A 23439-nucleotide genomic window follows, 5' to 3' on the forward strand; every position below is an offset into this window, starting at 1 on the left:
GCCTGTGTTGTCTACGGTGTACAGTATGTAGAATGAGTAGAGTATGACAACTTCTCCATTAGACCTTGCCTATGAGCATTGTTCCACAGCATCTAATGCCGTTAGACAAGAAAAGAAAACCTTACAAACATTAAGCTGAAAGAATCTGAATGAAAGTGAATGAATAAAAGATAAATATCCACATGCACGGATAGACACAGAGGGCAAAGCCGGCAGCTCCTCTCATCATAAAGTCTGTGTTGGAGAGGCAGCCCTTGCTGACTGTCTTATCTTATTGAGAGTCTCATTAGCATAGAAATTACTTCAGGCAGAGGCAAAGAAGCGGGACCCAGCACAGGTAACTCTCAACTCTCTTTCCATTAGTATGGCTAAAACAGAAGATGTGAGGAGAGGAAAAGTTGAGTAAAAAGACAACGATGAAGACTGGCTGAGGGCAATGAGAGGGAGCGGAGGGAAGGGGAAAAGGAACAGAAAAATGCAATAGAATGTCATTTGGAGAACCAAGTGATTCCTACTCTCTTTTGATGTTTTTTTTTTCGGGGCTACATCAAGACTGCCAGTCAAGTCAGCACAAAATTTTAGACAAAAAAAAAAAAACACTATATCCTAGTTGTGCACCTAACTTTGGTATTTTTTTTATTTATTATTTTTATTATAAATAACAGAAAACACCTTTTATGGACAAAATGCACTCCAAATGTCATTGAATGCATTTTGTCCGGGACATGCTCAAACTTTCAATGACATCCACTGTAAAAAAAAATTATAATATCTTTAATGGTGAAAGACAAAAATTCCAAAATATTTTTTTATGGTAAAGTTCTGGCAACCATAGCTGCCGTTTTTTAAATCATAAATTTCACAGATTTTTATTTATTATTTTAATGTATTTCTTTATTTATTTTTGTCATTTTGTTCATGAAACAGATTTTCTAGAATCAGATCACACAATTTTGTTCACATAAAAAAAAAAAAAAAAAAAAAAAAAATAATAATAATAATAATAATAATAATAATAAATCAATTGAGTGATTTTGCATGTCACAACATTTCATCAATAAATTTGCCCATTCTGTGAGTGAGATCTGGAACAGCTTGTTTCAAAGATGAAAATATGTCTTCTCACCAAATGCATTTTGTGACATGGTGCTGCATTTTGCCCATGAAAGGTGTTTCCTGAAAGTGAACTCAAGTTCACATTTTGCAGACACTTTTATTCACATAAAAAGATTTATAATTGGCATTTAATTTCTATAAGTTTCCTACATTATCATGATTCTAGCACCATGATCTACAGAATGAAATGAAAAGTTTTTGGAATGCTGATTTTTCAATTGATGGAATGCAACTAGCCATGAATTACTTGAAAATACTTATTATAAGTATTTCCATGAAATACTTATTTTCTTGTCACATAATTCATTCAGCCAGTAAAAGTATTCATATAACACTTGGCGCCCCATGCATCTGAGGCTGATTTTAGTGATCAGTACCTTTTTTAACCTCGTGTTTATGAAGACTCCAAGCCATTACCAGGCAGACCAGTCCATATCGGGGTTGACAGAGGAATGGGTAGAGTCAAGATTGGTTTAAAGCAAACGCTTTGCAGAGGCACTTTGAAGATCTCCACCAAGAACAGCAGTGCCCATTCAAATTAGAGCCCCAAAATGGACTCTGTAATGAACATAAACAAACCATTTTAAAAAGTGCTGTATATTTGCTGTAACATGATAATTAATAAGGTAAGACAAAAAACTGCTCTGTATTTATCTTGGTAATTATTTTTAGAACCCTGGGGGAAGGTGCCTGTGTCAGAATCCTTCATTAATTCGGAGCTGTGGCTTGTAAAGTATAGTTTTAGTCACTGCAGAGTGAACATGACAAATAAAGCCACAGGTAGCAGTGAGGTAAAGCCCTGTGGATGAGTCTGTGCTTGCTGAAAGCTCCCGAATGCAGCCTCTGCTCCCCCACACAATCAAAGACCTTCAGAACCGCTTCAGGCTGCGTGCCAACATGTCGAACAGCAAAAACAAAGGGGACCAGAGACTAATTTTGTCGCACAGCACTTTGTGAAAACATTTTATGTAAGATGTTAAAAAAAGCTTCAGTTAAGAAAGACCATAACCTTCATTAAGGTCAAAATCCACAAAATAGAGCTAAATTTGCATTTACTTCGAGAAATGCAGCATTTCCCACAGGTGGACAAAGTACACAACTTCATTACTTGAGTGAAAGTACAGATACTACTGGTCAAATATTACTCCACTACAAGTGAAAGTTGTAAACACAACTTACTTAAGCAAAAGTATGAAAGTACATGCTTTTAAAAGTACTTAAAGCGTTAGTTCACCCAAAAATGAAAATTATGTCATTGATAACTCACCCTCATGTCGTTCCAAACCCCTAAGACCTCCATTTATCTTCGACACAGAGTTTAAGATATTTTAGATTTAGTCCGAGAGCTCTCAGTCCCTCCATTGAAGCTGTGTGTACGGTCTTCTGTCCATGTCCAGAAAGGTAAGAAAAACATCTTCAAAGTAGTCCATGTGACATCAGAGGGTCAGTTAGAATTTTTTGAAGCATCGAAAATACATTTTGGTCCAAAAATAGCAAAAACTACAACTTTATTCAGCATTGCTTCTCTTCAGTGTCTGTTGTGAGCTAGTTCAAAACAAAGCAGTTTGTGATATCTGGTTCGCCAATGGAAAAACTCGATGTAACTGGATCTTTCTGAACCAGTTCACCAAATCGAACTGAATCGTTTTAAACGGTTCGCATCTCTAATACGCATTAATCCACAAATGACTTAAGCTGTTAACTTTTTTTAATGTGGCTGACACTCCCTCTGAGTTCAAACAAACCAATATCCCGGAGTAATTCATTTACTCAAACAGTACACTGACTGAACTTCTGTGAAGAGAGAACTGATTATGAACAGATAATGACTCATTCACGACATGGACAGTATACCGTTCACACAGTTTCAATGGAGGGACAGAGAGCTCTCGGACTAAATCTAAAATATCTTAAACTCTGTTCCGAAGATAAACAGAGGTCTTACTAGTTTGGAACGATATGAGGATAAGTTATTAATGCCATAATTTTCATTTTTGGGTGAACCAAACCTTTAAGTATCAAAAGTAAATCCATTGTTTTATTGTCACATTGTTGTATACTTACAATACCTTACGCCACTAATGCAACCTACTGAATACACTGATTAGCTTGTATTATCTTTGGAATTAAGAGCTGTTATGTTACCAAACCTATAGAAATAAAACTACTGAATGAAGCTAATCATCTTTATTTTTTATTCAAAACTCCTACAGCTACACTGAACTCATTTTAATCCTTGTTTAAAAGTTACAAAGTTCTTTGAAGGATATGGTATGGTTCATTTTAGGCAAACAAAGCAAACATGGAAAAGAAAACAAATCTTTAGTCTTTTCAGAAAACTGGAACACAGTCTCTCAGTATGCCCATGGGTATATGCACTATGCGCCAAAGAACCATATTTTTTTTAATTTTGCCATCAACTGATCAGTGTTCATAAAATGTTTATAAATCAGTGAACTTCATAAGTTGGGCTGTTGGGTATTGTTTGAATTTTATCCATTCAGATTATGATTCTGCTTATTGATTTCAATTCGTTTCCGAGTTTAGATTCCAAAGTTGTAAAAAAGTGAAGTAAAAATGTTTGACCTGTGTGATCATTTAACCTAATTATTGATCATTTGTTTGCCAAAAAAATACAAAACAACTTATGTACTTATGTGCAGTGTTTTGAGAATAAAATAATGTTCAGTTATATATATACTTCCTTCCTGAGTAGTAAGGGTTTTATATATATATATATATATATATATATATATATATATATATATATATATATATATATATATATATATATATATATACATACATACATACATACATATATATATATATATATATATATATATATATATATATATATATATATATATACTAAATAGTTACTAAATGAAACTATGTTAAATTTGTGTATATAGTTTTACTACAAATAGAATAATTATGGTTATGGTTGATCATAGTGCTTGGCCTACGTAAGGCATCACATACAGTTGTCTCTTTAAATTCAATGTGCTGAACACAGAGATGATCACACACCACACTATAAATATGTGCCTTTTTTGTCTTTTATAATCTTATAATCTTATTTGCCTTTTTAGAGCACACCGTGCAGTAGTGCAAACGTTTAGTTTAGCGGGGAAGATCCCAAGGCTGTCGGATTTGCATAAGAAAAAATTAGCCAAACATACATTTAAAGCTACACAGAAAAAGTGGAGTAAAAAGTATGATAACTGTCTTCCAAATGTAATAAGGTTAAAGTAGCAAATAACTCTGTTACTGTCCACCTCTGGCGTTTCCACACAGATTAGGACAACAGGCTGCCTCGGTCTTGGGTGGGCCCAACCGAAGCACTGAGCCCACAGCAGTTGTGGATGTTAACCATGGAGTCTGTCATCATTTTTGAAGGGCATTGACCCTGGACTTTAACACACATGAACCAGTATTGCTCAAATTCATCCTTGTCAACTGCAATGGATGATGTTTCTGAACAGCCTCTGGTGCAGTGGAGCATCACAGGCCAGGCCACCGGAGGACTGTACTACTATTCATTATAACGGGAAAAGTGTGTGTGTGTGTGGAGGGTATTTATATATATATATATATATATTAGGAAGTCACTGCCAATAAAAAAGTATATATTTTTTATTTTGGCTTTGAAAAAGTGTGCTAGCAAGATGAGAGTTCAGTATGTTCAAATCTTTCCACTGGACATTGGAGATCATTTGGAATTGTTCATCTATTATTTACTAAATGGCATTTGCTGTGTGAAAAACATCCAGGGCCTATGAAATCACAATTTTCTGTCTTTTATCCATTATCGTATTCGTATTGAACAAATAACTTTAATCAAAGAAAGAAAGAAAGAAAGAAAGAAAGAATGTTTGCTACTTGCTATTGAGCTGCAAGTGATATAAAGTAATATAAATGCCCAGTGGCATATATTTTTATATATTTAAAAATTGGAAACCCCATCTACTCCGCTATCCCACAACATTACAAGCCTACAGCTTTCAGCCAAGAGGTCAGTTTGTGATGTTTAAATAAGTCTTTAGTCAGGTTAGACACCACATTCAATTGAACTCAGATGAAAGAGAGGTTGTGAGGGATAGACTTACAGTCTTTACAATGGCACACACTCTATAAAGGCATTTGATCACATAATGTTCACCAACTACAATCAGTATGTTGTTAAACTACATTACACTCCATTGAACGCACTGCACTTCTGTCAGCACTGCCTTATTTTCATTCCTGTCAAAAAGTAAATATGGGTCTACCCTGACTAAAGTCCTTTGGACAAATGTTTTTCCACTATGCAAATTTGCAGGCCAAAGTTCTCTAAACCTAAACTATACCTTTGATTCAGATTTGATTGTACAAAAATCTTTGTATTGCTAGATGAATCAACAATATTTTTGTCCATTATCCTGGAAGAGAAAGCTTTGACTATTTTAGACTGTAATTTTAAGTGTGTGTCTAAAAAGTCAGTTTAAAGGGGGCGTGAAATGCTATTTCATGCATACTGAGTTTTTTACACTGTTAAAGAGTTGGATTCCCATGCTAAACATGGACAAAGTTTCAAAAATTAAGTTGTACGTTTGAAGGAGTATTTCTGTTCCAAAAATACTCCTTCTGGTTTGTCACAAGTTTCGGAAAGTTTTTTTCGAGTATGGCTCTGTGTGAAGTTAGATGGAGCGGAATTTCCTTATATGGGTCCTAAGGCACTTCTGCCGGAAGAGCGCACGCTCCCGTATAGCAGCGCACTGAGAGGCTGAGCACACTGATCAGAGCGAGAGCGTCGCGAAAAGTCACAAAAAGTCGCGAAAAGTCACGAAAAGTGTATTTTTGGTTGCCAGGGCAAGACAACCCTGCACAGATTACCAACAAAAAAACAGCATTAAGGGACCAGTGGATGGAGTTTATTTTTAAAGAGCATCAACGAAGTGGTGCAAGTGTTTGTGTTTGTTCCTTCCCTGCATTTCGAAGATGCTTGTTTTACAAACAAGGCCCAGTTTGACGACGGATTTGCGTATAGTTTATTTCTTAAGGATGATGCAATCCCAACGAAAAAGGGTCACGATCGTGTGTTGGAACCGCAGGCGGTGAGTAAAAATGCTTAAAGAGGGGGTGAAATGCTCGTTTTCACTCAATATCCTGTTAATCTTGAGTACCTATAGAGTAGTACTGCATCCTTCATAACTCCAAAAAGTCTTTATTTTTATTATATTCATAAGAGAAAGATAGTCTGTACCGATTTTTCCCGGAAAAACACGAGCGCCTAGAGGCGTGACGTGTGGGCGGAGCTAAAGAATCACGAGCGCCAGTAGGATTTTGAGTTGAGAGCATGTGGAAGCTGTGACACAGATCCAGAGGCTGAAATTTAACAAGAGCAGCATCAGCAACGACCTCTCTATGTGGTATGTACTGAAACTGTATATATTTGCTTAGCGGTTTTGGAAAATGACTAAGTTCCACTTTATGTCGTCTTTTTTTTTTTTTTTAAGCTGTACATGTGGAAAGTGCAGTTTGATGACAACATCGCATGTTGTTTACTTGATGTGCTTACGCGCCAATTGCTAAGTTAACAACACAGAGATATTTGAAGCAGTTTTACTCACCGCATGCGTTTCCAACACACGATCGTGACCCTTTTCCGTTGGGACTGCATTATCCTTATGAAATAAACGATGTCCAATCCGAAATGCAGGGAACAAACAAAAACACTTGCACAACTCCGTTGATGCTCTGTAAAAATAAACTCCATCCACTGGTCCCTTAATGCTGTTTCTCTTTTGGTAATCTGTGCAGGGTTGTCTTGCCCTGGCAACCAAAAACACACTTCTTTTGTGACTTTTCGCGACGCTCTCACTCTGATCAGTGAAGTCTGTTGTGCTCTCAGTGCGCTGCTATACGGGAGCGCGCGCTCTTCCGGCAGAAGTGCCCTCAGGATCCATATAAGGAAATTCCGCTCCATCTAACGTCACACAGAGCCATACTCGAAAAAAACTTTCCGAAACTTGTGACAAACCGGGAGAGTTTTTTTTGGAACAAAAATACTCCTTCAAACGTACAACTTAATTTTTGAAACTTTGTCCATGTTTAACATGGGAATCCAACTCTTTAACAGTGTAAAAAACTCAGTATGCATGAAATAGCATTTCACCCCCCCTTTAAAATATCTCTCCCTCCATGTTAGTGCTTCCCCTCCCATGCCGAGACCCGGGTTCGAGCCCTGCTCGGAGCGAGTCGTTGCTGCTGCTGCTCTCGTTCAGTTTCAGCCTCTGGATCTGATTCTGGATCATAAATATACGCTGAATCTGACTGTTAGCCATGGTTTGTTTTGGATGATGTTTTTTTCCTCAAGATAATGTCACAGCTTCCAAACGCTTTCAAGCCTACTGGCGCTTGTGATTCTTTAGCTCCGCCCACACATCACGCCTCCAGCGGCTCGTGTTTTTCCGGGATAAATCGGTACTGACTATCTTTCTCTTATGAATATAATAAAACTAAAGACTTTTTGGAGTTATGAAGGATGCAGTACTACTCTATAGGTACTCAAGATTAACAGGATATTGAGTGAAAACGAGCATTTCACCCCCCCTTTAAGTAACTTTTATAAGTACAATAGCATAAAGATGACATCAACGCTGTACATGGACTAAAAGACACAAGCCAAATTTTTCATCTCAAGTTGTTTTTCATAGAGTCTTTAACATTGTTGACTCACTAAGGTCCACTGTTCCATTGTTGCAGTATTCTGAAAAGAACAAGGAACAGTGATGGTGAGTGACGGGCTCAGACAGAGGGAGGAGAGTTCACACAGGGATGGAAGGACACTTACATAATGAGAGGCTGGATCATGATCAGGCAGCGTTCACTCTACCTCACTGCCTCTTCAGCACGAGCTGCTGTCAGAGAACAACTACATAAACATGAGGAACACCAATTAAATGTGCCGGAAAGTTTAGGACTCCTCAGAGGGGGCTTCTGCTGATGCATTCCTTCTGAATAACTTATCTATTCATTCTGTACTCTGGGAAATATTTATAGAATAAAAAGTTTCCTATGAAGTTTTCTATATTTGATGAGTGTTTTTATAATTCAAAAGCTCAGAGCTATACCACGCTCTCTGAAGACTACCACTGATCGACAAACATGGGCGTGCAAAGGCAAGTAATTACTATTCTCTCGCCGTATCATTTCGGGAGTTATGAACTAGACCCTTATAAAAACAGCAGTAATTATCAGTTCCAGGGCTCCCCATAATTAGCATCCCAGATGTTTCATTACTGATCACAATAGCGGAAAGGATCATTTCTCTTCTTCTATACCTTGCACAATTCCCTTGTGGTTTAAGGGGAGCCGCAGCACAGCGTGCTTGATTCAGACTGTCGAAGCGGCTGAAGTCACTCTGGGTTAAATCTTCACAGTGGGTCTGTGATGATGCCATATTATTGAGTTTTCTGGAGGAGAGGGTAGCGGAGGGGCAAGAGTCACTGAAAACGGAACAGAACGTCCACGAACAGCATCTCTCCACAAAATACCTCTAATATCAGAGCACATCAGCAGGAGAGGAGAACACTTTCATCCATCTGCACCTATAATGATGCTCAGAGAAGCATAGAGATAAAACCTCCATTCGAACTCAAAAGAATGTTGCTATAGCTAAGCTATAAGCTACTATACTGAAAACAATTAGCTACAATAATACTAGATATAACAGTTACCCAGCTAGTTACATACAAGCTACATGGACAATTAGCTTGCACTTACTGTTATAACTGTAATTAATAATATTAATGTGTGATATATATTAAATAGGCCTAGTAATATGTGTTCATGCCAAACTTTAAATAAGAATAAAAGCATTGTCTGATTGTTGAGAATATGCGATATTACCTCATACATACAAAGCACTTTTATAGGAGTATTTGAGAGAGTACTGTATACAAAAGCTTGTTACTTTGATTAAGATAAGTTAGACCAGGGGTGTCAAACTCAATTCCTGGGCCGGAGCCAACCCTTCTCCAACACACATACCATATAGTTTTCAAATAAGCCTGAATGACTTGATTGGTTGGCCCTACAATTGAGTTCGACACCCCTGAGTTAAACAAATATCTGAAAAGAATGAATCAAGTCTTTGAGGCATCAGACATTGCTTGTTTTGATTCTAAACAGCAGACAGAACGACACTGCAAGAGGAAGAAGCCGTTTGTTTGGACGTTCCAAGAGAAAGTGAAAAAACAAATTTTTGAATTTTTTTTTTTGGTCTTCCATAGAATATATAAATACGTATAAAAACATTTAGACCACTTAACTTAATAATTGCTATCGAGATGTGATTGCTATCAACCTACATAATGAAAAATTTTTCTGAAGACAATTACCTAATGCACCTTTAATCACTGTCAGCTAATCAGCTAATTATATTAACAACATTCCTCAACATTATTGATCTATTTTTGGAACACAGAAAAAAACTGAAATATAATATAATGTAATGTAAAAATTAAGAAAAATCTCATTTCGAGAATACTGCACCCACATCTTTACTTCTGTAATATTAAAAAATGTTAAGTTTAGCACTACCCACTACTTAATCAATATAGTATCACTAAGAAGCCCCAATACATGCTAGCACCTCACTATTGAGAAAAACAGCATTGCTTATAGCATTGCTACTTTTAGCAGTGCTGCTGACTTTTAACTGTCTCCTATGCAGCGTTGCAAATATGAAAAGCTAAATGAACACATTTTTCTCTATGCATGCTACACCCTCATGTGCTCACAGTGAGTGAAGCCCTGCCCTTCCACCCCACGTTTATGACTGTACATAGACATGTGGAAGATCCCTGAAACCTCTATAATAACTCTCCCAGCTTCATTAGCTCCAAGCGGGTCCACATGCTTGTTTTCATTAAAATGGGAGATTGCTTTTTAAATTGTTTTACCTCTATGAGACAGGACAGCCAGACCACTTATCACAATTAAAGAAAAGGAAAAAAATGCATGACTCTCCCTCTCTCTCTCCGCGTCTCTTTAAGCAAGTGCTACCAAATCCAATAAATCCTTCCGTCATGCATTTCTCCTAAACGTTCTATAAGATCCAATGAATAAAATAAATATCAGACACTGGGCCTTTGTCTTTTTTCTTCTCTTCTTCAGAACGAGAGGGTTCTCTGTGGAGGAGAATATCTCTGCGCTTTGATGTGTGCCATGTGCGAGAGAGCAAATTGTTTTGCAGTTAATTAGGGATCTTCTTTAAAAGCGAGAACAAACAGCACAAGGAGAGAACACTAATTGAGGAAGAACAAAATGAATTCAAATCAATAGTGGCTCAACAACTATTTGTTTGCTCGCTGCACGGGGAGTTCCTGGGAGAATTGAGGGGCATTTAGGGGGTGGGGAAAGCGGGAGGGAAGCCACCGCTGGGATATAATGCATGCTAAAACACACACCATGCACCCAACACCGCTTTAATTACATCCCATACAAAAAGTGGGAGAAGGGGTGCGTCTGTTGGTCTGTAAATCTCGCTGCAGGGGCCTGCTAGGGTGTCATTAGAGGATGGATAGGGGGCCGTTGCACAAGGCACACACACCATGCACTGTGATGCTAAAAAGAAACATCGCCTGGATACTATAGTGGTTGTGCAATTACTTTATGTACAAAAAGATAGATTGGTATTATATTGCATTTAAAGGGGTCATATGATGTTGTTAAAAAGAACATTATGTTGTGTATTTGGTGTAATGAAATGTGTTTATTTATTGTCCATGTACTTTACATTATTGTTTCTCCTCTATGCACCTCCTTTCTGAAACGTGTAATTTTATATAAAGCTCATCAGTCTGTAAAGCGAGGTGTGCTCTGATTGGCTCTGATCAGTGCGTTGTGATTGGCCAAATACCTCAAGTGTATGACGGAAATGTTACGCCCCTTAACATACTGTGATGCGTGTCCCAGTCAGAAACCAATAAAATCCATTACAAACGAGCCATTTGTTGCATCCAGTGAGGACATAATTACTGATTATAATGACTAATACTGTCTTTGTACGCATTCCATTGCATCGCGCCGCATAAACATAAAACCATGTCTGCATTTGCGATTGGAGAAATGACAAACAACAAGCGTTACTCTACACTGCTCAAAACTCATGTTTGAATCGTCAGTGGCAAATCCTTTAGATATGTAAATATACTTACAGACTGTGAGTCAGAAGTGCCAGATTGTAGTCTTCTCTCCCAAAATCAGGAAACAGCCCACCATAAAATGCACTGCACTCATCTGAATATTTGGGCTGAAACTGTTCTGGAACAGTTTTGTAACACAACTTAACCACTGATTTCTAGCTGTGTCCTCTTTTGGAAGACCAAAAAAATTAGGTTTTCACAATGAAACAAAAACACAGCGTCTTCACAACATGGCGGTGGCAGCAATAATACTATAGCGAGAATCAAAGATACGGCTTTCTTTCTTTGCGTGAATATTTGGGCAGCGTTATGCAAACCTTCCCAGACAGTTATGTAGACGTGGGGGTGTGTTTAAACGAGGCGTTTTAGGGGGGCGTGGATGAGTCTTAACCTTTATAAAGAATATCTCTTTGGGTTTGAGACTTTAGTCTTTGCAACTTTAGAACTTTGTTCACAAACAGCTTGTAACACTCCAAAGAGAAAGGACATCTTGAAATTGCATCATTTGACCCCTTTAAGAACTGAACACACATGAACTTGAGCAAAGTCATAGATACAAATGGGAAACTCAGATCTTTCTTTAACGTTTTATGTCAAAATATAATCTCTTATTTGTTTATTGTTAACAGGGTCAAACAATATGGTGGAATTTGATGGAATATTTGTGTATCATTTGAGACGCTGAACTTGTGGAGTTTGTTCATGAGAAGTTAACAAAACATTTGTTTTTGCCACACTTGTTAGCAATTTAGCTCTGTACTGTCAAACCCCAGAAAAACTTTTGTAAGATTTTGTAAGAATAATAATAATTGTATGGGTGTGATGAGTGTAAGGGGCGTTTGCAAGGGTTGTTTGTAAAATTTTTATAAACCCGCTACAGGCGACACTAGTAGTATAGTTGACTTTAAGCCCAGAGCTTCAGAGTTTGGGGTTTGTCAGTGAGAAAATATGACAGAAACAATCCCCCTTTTTTGCATTGTGGAAGTAAGTTTTTTTTCTGTGAATGTTTTAGACTTCTGACAGAGATGGTCTTATTAGGGATGGGCGTTTCGATCCTGAAGTATCGATATATCAATACTAATTGATAACTATTTAAAGTATCCATCCTCAAATAAAAAGTATAGATAAGATGTTTTATTTACCATTGATTTTGTTTATTTAACAAAATAATTATCTGTGTTATAATGTACAGGATAGAACTATTTTCCGGCTTATCTGAACACACGCAAATGATGCAAGACAGAATCAATCAATCACACGTTCACTCATTTCTAACAGGGCTGCATTTCCCAAAAGTATCATAAGAAATCACTAATGCTTTTGGGAACGACAGCCCAGAATAATGAGAACAGAATTTTTTTTTTTTTTTTTTTGAAAAAACATACAAAAAATGTTATTTCAGAATAAACCAATTGAAAGTGTATTCTACATAGTTTGTGCAATTACCTTTATTAAAAATTGAATGTACATAGTTCACAATGCTCATGTTTTATTCTATAATGTTAATAAATCATACACTGCCAGAATAAAAAGGCTGCATTTTATGTGTGCTATAGCCTTTAACTGGCAGTCCCTTAATGAAAATGAACCATGGTTTACCCGTAGTTCAACAATAGTATTTGTAGATTTCCTTGGTTACCACTACAGTAAATAAATAGTAACCATGTGTATGTAACTTTATGCCTTACTAACCTTGTGGATCTGCTTCTGATACTTTAGCCTCTAAAGGTTAAAATATAGAAGATACAAAGTGTGGTAAATGGTAAAACTATTTTGCTACACACCACTGTGTTTGTAATTACAATACACTGAAATAATAACATTAGAAATACTGGTTTCCAATATCAAGAACCATAATGAGCTGTTTTGTACAGCTAAAAATAACTGGAATGGGATGCCGCTGGAAACCTTGCACATACAAGTTAAACAGATGCAGCATCTATATTGATAGTAAATGTGTTAAATTGAATTATATATATTTTTCATTTACAATGAAACTACCTTGTTGCATATACATTTTACAATAATATTGTACAGTTCATAACATCATAACATATCTTAACAATTAAATTTACAACACCTTCTTAAACTTGATTTAGAATATTAAAAAAGCAGAAACACACCCTTTGCACATTCTTTATTCATAATTTAGGCAGAGTATTCTTATTTTTAAGCAGAGTAAACAAAAAAATGTGCTCAATTTTTTTTTTTTTGTAGAAAAGGTATGCCATCTTGCTCCAACCCAAGTGACTTGAACGTAATTACAACTTCCCAACCTGTAAATACAAACTTTCCACGAGGACTTGAATGCACAGTTAGTATCTGTTGAGGATGCGCCGAGCTGATTGCACAAGTAAGTGGGGAGGATGTATGGGAATCTCTATCAAACTGTATGCTGATAAATGACTTATGGGATGTAGTCATTATTAATCTTATTATTCCATAGCAAGCTTTACTTTGCTATTTGTCTTCATCCATATGTTCTCTTTTTTTTTAAGGCCAACTTCAGATGGCAGATTCTTTGTCACAGAGGATGATTTTAATATATAACTCTAAAGGGGGTGAAAATAAAACAAAACAGGAAAAGAATAAAAAAAAAATAGAACACAGCAATCCCAGACGATGCCTTGAGGCACATAATGAGCTGTTGTCAAACGCAAATAATTTCATTAGCTGTCACAATAAAAGTGACACCAAAAATGTTCACTCAGCTCAGAGCCTCAGAGAAAGCACCAAGATGACATTTTGAGAATGAAACCTTCATTTTCTCATTCACACACACACACTATAGCATCATAAAGATTTTGACAGTAAGAAGAGAATGGAGTAATTGCTCTCATTCTTCTTTAAACGGTTTTGTTTTGTCCAAGTCTAGAGTGCAGGACGCAGGTGACGGAGATCTTCTTGAAGGATCCAGTCATGTGGGAGGCAGCTCTGAGTGACGGCAGGCCAGGGGAATAATTTGCGTCCACAGATTGCCCATGACTCTGGTCGCATCGTCTCATTTCCCAAGCATGAATTTTGGCTGCTGATAAGATGGGACATTTCTTTGGCAGATAGCATCTTGGGCTTAGTAAAATACTCACAGGGACCACAGTGTCTCAAATGATTGCAAATACTGTATGTTTTATGGGAGTCATCCAAAGTCATCCAGTTTTTTTAAATTGCTAACAAGCACTTAACCATACTTCAGATACTTTTTCTAAACTCTTAACACAGACTATCACCTACAAAACACAATTGGCCAAATGGACAATTTTCTTCTCAAAAACACATTTTGTTAAATATGTACTAAATCTTCATTTCAAAATAGAACACATCTTTCTCTGCACACAGCAACTTTACCAAAACACTGGAAATCTGACTCAAAATTAAATTATTCTGTCAAAGAATAACACTTGTTTTCACCTCACAAGGTACATGCAGTCAATCAAAGTACACCAGGTTTCAAAATACCGGCTATTGTTGACATTACAAAAACTGCATAGACTTTTCAGTCTCAGTTTTACAGGTATTTGCATGCAAAACATGCAATTCACTGTTTTACACTAAATTTCTTGGTTAGGAACTGTATGTCCAAATGTAAAGTAATGTTCACATTCAAAAGCATTCCAGTAAAAAGCTATTTTTTTCCTTTACTGTTTACTGCAGGAGGTACAGTAGAAACACGGTATGATGGAACAGAAAAGGTTTGACAGTATTGCTTACAGTGAACAAAATATCCATCTCTCACTGCATCTCTCACTACTCCTGCTCCTCTCACTGGGCCCCTTTCTCTTACTCTTCCTCGTCCATACATTACAGTGTTTGTCTTTTTCTGTTTCCAAAAATATCTCTCTTCAAAGTCCTCCTTTTACGGTTTTTCTCATTTGCTAAGACACACTAAATGAAACTGGGATCCGCTTGATCTTCATCATCACATCATTAGCACAGCAGAAATCTTCTCTTGCAAATGTTTTAACACTTTTTCATTTGTTTCACACATTTTTCACACCCTTTTTCAAAACAGTTACCACAGATCTCATTGAAAGGCCCTAAACTCTATTGGATTCACTGTGTTGAACAAAATAACAAAATCTATTCACAGCTGATAGAAACTACTTGCATAATTATAAATCTCTATGCACCTGTGTGAAACTCATTTGCACAACTCTTCAATCAGCAATCAGTCCTCATCCATCTATAAAAGATGCCAGCTCTGTGTTGCTATTTGCAAGCATGGATCAAAGAGGCCATAGGCACGGAAGGAGAGTAAGAGGCCATGGCAGAGGAGTTTGTATGCGTGCAGATGTTTTATCAATCCCATTTATGTGACTGTCATACAGTAATGTCAATTTTGACATTCTCTGCTTGGAGGTGGAAGGTGTATGATCACCAGCCATATGAGCAGATACCCCTCCTGGAGGCAATGAAGGCTGGTTGCCTGGCAATAGGTGCAGAGGACTGCCAGGGATGGATACGCCATGCAAGGAGGTATTTCCCTCGGTGCATTGCAAGGGAAAACATTCAATGCGATGTTGATGAGAACCTGTGGCATAATCGTCAAGAACGAATGGACTAAATGTGAAAGATAAAATGTATATATCTTTCTTTTCTTTTTAAAAAAAAGGTATTTCCACCCATAAGTTTCCTTTTGTAGCTTTTTTTCCCCAGTATCCATTTGAGTTTGTAAAGTATCATATTTCATATTGATGGCTGCATTTTGTATTTTGTAGTCCATTGTGTAATGATTGATTGAAAGAATGAATTAATTTGACCACAAGTTGTGGTGTTTGATGGACATATTTGCTTATGTTGCATGTTTTTAATGTTTTGTGAGTGTTAGAGAATTTTGCTTACAAAATGAGTCATTTTGACCATTGAGCTTCAGTTTTATCCTGTGTTAACGGTTTTGAAATGTAATGTCAGAGTGGGCAAATGTGTTTAAGCAATCGAGAAAAACTGTATTGTATAAGTGTCAATGTAATAGAAAAAAATAACCCCTGCCATTGAGTCTATGCCAGATTGGAATCAGTTGTGGTTGGCCCAATTTACACAACATAAATTGTTTTTGAACTGATATCATCGCATCACATTTTGAAAATGTGACAACTGCTTGGACAAATGCTTGTTAGCGACTGAAAAAAACTGTAATACCTCAAGTGTGGTGAACATGCACACAGGCACACACACACACACACACACACACACACACACACACACACACACGCACACACACACACACAGACTCACACATGTATATTTTTGTGAAAAGTGGGGGCATCCCATAGGCGTAATGGTTTTTATACTGTAGAAACTGTATATTCTATCGCCATTCACCAACCCTACCCCTAAACCTAACCCTCACAGGAAACTTTGTGCATTTTTACTTTCTCAAAAAAAAAAAAATCATTCTGTATGGTTTATAAGTGTTTTGAAAAATGGGGACATGGGTTATGTCCTCATAAGTCACCCTCTCCTTGTAATACCTGTGTCATACCAATGTCATTATTCAGAGTTGTGTCCTGATATGTCACACACACACACACACACACACACACACACACAGGAACCAGGCAAAAAAAAACCCACAGGTTTTCAATTTCAATATCTGTATTACAAATATAACATCTTACATATTCTCCCATAAGTACATCAATAAGCTATAACTTTAATGGTTTGTCTAGTGTCTTATCCAGTATCTACTGTATGTGTTTGTGGCTTCCAAGACCTTGCATCCTTTATCCCTGGAGCTGACCTCGAAGTCATAAACTGTTCGGCTGGCAATTAAGCAGACACTCAGTGCCTTTAAGCTAGCCAAATTCTCCCTCTAAATCACCTCGCGCTCACCCCACGCTCCACGGTGTCAACTGATATATGCCTTTTATTTCTCTTTTTGATAATTGTCCGATCGATATGCGGCAGCTTTACTTTACGGAGCGAACGGGTCTCGGACAACATTATGGGACAGCACTATCGGGCAGCCACACGGTGAGTATAAAATGAAGGCTAGTGTCACTAAGCCCAATCAAAACACTGCAACTATTCACCTCACAGAGACAGCACCGCTACACACAGCACTAAAGAGGTTAGGATCTGTACAAGAGTAGGCAGAACAGATCAATCCAGCTCCGCTTATTCAGGAGAGAGGCTATTGATTTCTGTGTATCTAATCTCAAAATCGTTTCATTATTGGTTTCACAAGGGATCTCGGACATATGAAGATGTTTACATACTTAAAAAATTAATAAAAAATTAATAAAAATCAACCAAGATGATGCAAAGGACAAATTACAAGCCATTTATGTGTAGTGATAATAAATCTGAACATGCAAAACCTTAATAACGGTACGCTTTTATCTTTTAAATGAATGAGAAGAGAGCTAAGAAATACATGTTTGCTTTTTTTCATAAAGTGCTTAGTTACATTATTTACACAAAGCCTATGAGTCATCGGTGCACATAGGTGGCAGACTCGAATCACATTGCTATATATGACTGATCTATACCAAGCGTTCGGAAATGCAAGTATGATTTCTCTGTGATTGAAAACCAGTCTTTTCACCTGAATGATAGATATATCCAAAAGTATCATGCCTAGAGGATAAACAAACTATTGCAATCATGCAAATTAAGCATTTGAAATCACAGGGATGCTGAAGTCCCTTGCAAAACGGCACATTGTGTTTCCTACACGGTGCATAGATACATAGTTAGGTACTATCTGAATTCTGTATTGCAAGACGGCGTCAGCTGCGTTTGATCTATCCGGCTGTTTCTAATCCTCATCGTCGAGGATACTGAAATATGAACTAGTAGCTTTACAAATCTCCACTCTCCCAAAGCCAGTGATATGAATCCTTCCTGAAATGCAGCATTATGAATGATAATGACATTTTCACTTTGCAACCATCTTGACATTTTCTTTTTTCTTCTTCCCTCTCCCAGAATGTCACAATAGTGAGGACACTTCTGCCAGGGATTCAGCACTTCGCACAGGCTGCACGGGAGCGCCGGCTCAAGTCATGCGTGGGAGGTAATAATATTTTGGTATAATGGGTTAAAGCCAGTGAATTAAACATTAGCTCAGCTCAAATAGAGACCAAACAGGGGGAAAAATAATGAACCGCAAATAAATAATTGAGAGCGGCATTGTTGTTTTTCAAATTGCTCACTCGGGGTTAGTCGTGTTTGTTCCTCGTTTGTTGCATAGGCCACGTTTACCGTCATATAAACACTGAATACTGTCTCGTAAAGCTGGGGGGTTACTGGCTTTCCTGAAAGAGGGAAATATTTGAACAGGTTGTCTGAATTCTGGCCCCGTGGAAACATGTCCAAATACCTCACAGCTATATGCTGAGACGATCCACCTGAGCCCTTTGGTAAAATCCTGTTAAGGTAATACGAGTGAGCTTCCACGACCCTGAGCATACATGTCACACACATACAGGCAGACAGAGAGATACACCAGCAGCAGTCTCTAGTACGCTTGCTCGATTAACCCTGAGCAGGATTGACATACTCCGGGTTGGTGTAGGAGAACCCCAGGAACTCGTCCTGGTCCAGATTCATGATAAACAGCTTGTCGGTGGGCGTGAGATCGAGGGCCATTTTAGTGAACTCCCGGTCAAAGTTGCAAGTATCTCGACTGTTTCGCTGGAAAAGAGAAAGAAGAGAGGTGTTTAGAATAATATATACAACTTTAAAGTCTTCAGATCTTAAAGGGATAGTTCACCTAAAAATGCCAATTCTGTCATTATATACTTCTCCACATGTCGTTCCAAACCTGTTTGATGTCATTGGTTTCTAGTGAAACACAATGGAAGACATTTTTGAAGAATCTTAATGCAGCTTTTGCCATATGGCCATATCTGCCAAGCTCCAAAGAGCACCATTAAAAGGTATCACTCATATTGTCCAAGTCTAATCAGATAGCAATAACATCAAACATCATTTTCAGGTAACAAAATTATGTTATTATGTCAGATCTCCACTGTAGATGCCGTAGTTGATTTGAGAACTTTTTAAAGGAGTCTCTTATTCTCACCAAGGCTGAATTTATTTGATTCAAAAATACAGTATAAACTGTAACAATATTTCACTAAATTATTAATATAATTACAATTTAAAACAGTTTTTTTAAAAATGTAATTTATTCCTGTGATGCAAAGCTGAATTTTTTCTTCGGTGTCATATGAACCTTCTGAAATCATATGCTGATTTTCTGCTAAAGAAACATTTCTTATTATCTATTGTGCTGCTTAATATTTTTGATTGAAAAATAAAATCATAAAATATAAACATACCAATTTAAATATCTAAATAAATAAATATATACATATGCAATGAATGTATAAATATAAACATTTGTAAATATATTCTTAATAAAAATACAAGCATATGGCCTTGGATTAAATAAATAAAGACAGAATGTTCATTTTCGGCTGAACTGTCCCTTAAAAAAACCACAAGGATCCACATTAAATAAGAAGCTGAAAAGAAGACTCAAAGCCCAGCTGTGTTTAAAGGCTGAAGAGGAATTATGTGCCAAAGAAGAAGGGATTCCACTTCAGGAGAAGACGCTATAACACCCAAGCACTTAAAAAGACGCCCAGGCCACTGATGAGACTCATATCTCACTGACAGTCCCCATCCAGAGCTGCTGTGGGAGACGGCTCACTGCATTGACACACTGTGTGCTACCGTTTCTTTTATGAGATGCTAAAGCGTAGGCACTGCTGGCCTTTCTTTTTTACTCTATATGCCTCTCTCTCTCAGTCTCTCTCTGCAAGAGGAGTCTAAATGAAAGGGGCAGACGGTTTGTTAGGCCCACAGGCCTGTTCTTACTGGGAGAATTCCTCTCTGCTGCGCTACTGCTGCTGTGGCCTTGTGTGCCAGTGCGCCCGAGGGAAGAGCCAGCCTGGCTTAGAGGACACACACATTCAAAAACACTGAGTGGGAGGACGGCAAGGGAGAGAGAAGACTACAAGAAAGAAAAGAAGGAGGTAAGGTGGGTCGAAGTAAGCTAAGCTAAAGAGGGATGGAGGGAATATTACAGAAGGTGTGGAAGAGATGGAGGGGATGGAGAGAAAAAAACAGAGGGAAAAGGAGAGAGGATTGGGCCTTCTCTGGGGCTAGATATTGTTAATGCACTGCTTGGCAATGTAAATCCATGAAAGCAGAGGAAATGCTAGCTTGTGTGGGGGGGAAGGGTTGCACTCAATATGCTAAGCATCAATGGAGCAAGAAAGCCTCAGCGATGCAAATACTGCGTACCAATTCACAGATGTACACAAAGTGCTAAGCAATGTTGTCTTGTAGTAATGTGTGTGATATATGATAGTGGGGCTGTCATCTTAAACTATGGGGAGAAAAAAAAAAACATATTTCTGAATAAATACCACTACAATGCTGTGTTCAGTAAAGTCAATATGGAAGCCCGTTTCTGCCTCAGAGTAATATAAATAAAAAATACAGTAAAAAGTAACAGATTTTCTCATACAGTTTGGTTCTCACAATTGCAACTTTGTATCTCTAGCTTGTGTTCTCATACTTGCATCTTTACATCTGAGCAATGTGACTTTCTAATAATTGTGCATTCCTTTTTCAAACTTGTGACTTTTTCTCATCATTTCAGCCTTTTACCCTACAATTGTGACAATTTCTCATAAATGCGCCTTCACACCTCACTATTGTTACTTGTTTCTGTTTTTTTCATAATTTTGGCTTTATATCTCAAGGTTGTTACGGTTTCTTATTATTGCAACTTCATATCTCATCATTATTTTGCCTATTTCACACATAACTGCATTCATATCTTGTAACTGTGACTTCTCATAACTGCAAAGTAATATTTGACTGCAACTGCAAATTCATGACTGTGACATCATTTCTCACTGTTGCCACTATCAACTACGATTTTGTCACAGTTATGATTATTTCTCATAATTGTGCCCTCATACTTCTTTTAATATCAACTTTATATCTCACAATGGCTACTTCTGGTAACTGCAACTTTATATCTGTAAACTCTTACTTTATTCAGAATAATTGCAAGACCAACAGTATAATTGATACATGCAACTAAAATGTATTTAGATATTTTTTTTTTTTACTCTGAGGAAGAAATGGGATTACGTCAGCATGACTCTACTTACTTTCTTATTGCATGTTCCTGGTTGTATGTAAACAGTTAATCAGTGGACATTATTCTGCACCAAAATATTTTTAGTTTCATAATCTCTAATCAAAATGCAATAACTTGCTCTTATTCTGAAATTAGGTTCCCTTTTATTGCCAACGCTGCAAGTTTTTCTGGTGGAATATCCTGTTTCACTTGAAAATATGTCACATTCTGGAAGTAAAATTGCTTGCACATGGCAATTCACATTAACTTTTAGATATTAACAGAAACACAGAGAATAGTCATGGTGGCCCAATAAATATAAGTTTGCTAATCTTTTTTACAAATTAATCACAGTCTGTTGGATGTCTGCTTGGATAATAAAACCAAAAATGAAGGCTCTCTTGGAAAAAACAATGCAGTTAAGTTATTATTTCCACCTTAAAAATTAAATTTTGAATAATGGTGGGCCTGAGGGAATTGTGGGAAGTGCAAGAGTTTTTTTTAGGTATAATAACACTCAGTATTAAAGAAACATTCAGGAAATATTGAAGGCAATAAACCAAAAACAAAAGGCAGTCTGATCTCCTTTTTCAAGGCAATGAACACAGCACCTTTAAAATGACAAAGAACAGGGACAAGTCGCTTTCAGGTGAGCAAGACAGAGAGGGATGAGAGTGCTGTCAAAGCACAGCGAAAAGGATTTACAAACAACCAGAACCATAGATGCATACAGTAGAAGACATAGGACTCCAAATATCCGTATGCAGATCACATCAAACATGAGAAAACTGGAGGGAGAGAGACGGTCCAGAAGAGCGTCTGAAATCTCCTGGCACCCCACACATGGATAAACACAGACCCAGACAGGAAAAAGACAGGAAGAAGATATATGATACAACAACAGAAGCGCATTTCCTACCTTATGTCCATTTGCTGGTTCAAGCACACCACAGCACAGCGAAGCACACAAGCCACAACTCCAGAGTGATGGCCACTAGATTACCTGGGCTCTCAAGAGCCAAACAGTTCAGAGAAAAATGGCACTGGACATTGGCAGGGAAACCTCTGGACTGTAGGTCAACGCATAATGACTAGTTTTAATTCTAGTAATTGTCCAACAGAGTTAATGAGCCTATAAATCTGCCCATTGTTGCATGGATCCATGTAAAAGTGTGATACACTTTATGATACAGTGGGGTCCAAAAAGTCTGACAGCCCACAAGCCTGGGATGCACATTTTTATTTAACTCTAGAAATAAATAAAAAGTTTCTGAATTTTGAAAATGTAAAAATAAACATATGGATGAATAATATAACAATAAAAAACATCTAATTCTAATAAAATAGAAAAATATTTAAATAAAAAATTGTAATCAGGAAATATATAAATAATTAAATTAAAAATTAATCTAGTATCAAGTTTCAGAATTTTAAAACTTAAATGCATTAATAATATACCAAAAAATATATAAAAAAATATTATAGTAGAATGTATATAATATAATATATTGAATGGCATAAAAAAGCAAACAAACAACAAAAATACAATTTTACACTATTTTTAGGTTAAATAAAAAATATTTTCACTTATATCATAGTCTTCAAAGCCCTAAAATATTACATTACAATTCACATCACTCATAAATCCACTTTAAGATACCTAAATTGGCAATTGACCATTAGAGGTATGCTGGCACAGGTGTAGTGCTGGGTACCAGGAACTGAAAAAATGTGTAAACATCAGAATGGATATAACAGATCAAAGAGCGTAAAAAGAACATCCAACAAAATATTTGTCATCCTGAAGCGTCACTAAATGATAAATGACACTAATTAGAGATGAATGATGGTCCAAAATGGTCTCAGTTGACAGGAATATCCATGCTAGCTTGCCATGCTGATGCAGGCCAGTGCCATTCTGTGTTGATTAGATACAGGTCTGTTTGACAAGATGAGATTGGCACGGGCGCACTGAGCAGTTCAGTTCCCATAAACAGGCTATGATACACGTGGACATAAGAT

At 37.1% G+C, this 23439-nt stretch overlaps 1 protein-coding gene across 1 annotated transcript in view; it reads right to left on the minus strand.

Annotated features, from left to right (window-relative positions):
* Positions 1-17545: 17545 nt before the first annotated feature.
* Positions 17546-23439, minus strand: part of LOC113044866 (protein kinase C beta type-like) — a 109870-nt gene continuing 103976 nt past the window's right edge. The window contains exon 17 of the mRNA XM_026204992.1: positions 17546-18947. Within this exon, the coding sequence (XP_026060777.1) occupies positions 18789-18947 (159 nt within the window). The 3' untranslated portion in view covers positions 17546-18788. The remainder of the gene's footprint in view (positions 18948-23439) is intronic.

The sequence above is a fragment of the Carassius auratus genome, chromosome 3 (genome assembly GCF_003368295.1).
Source record: "Carassius auratus strain Wakin chromosome 3, ASM336829v1, whole genome shotgun sequence".
Classification (NCBI taxonomy): domain Eukaryota; kingdom Metazoa; phylum Chordata; class Actinopteri; order Cypriniformes; family Cyprinidae; genus Carassius; species Carassius auratus.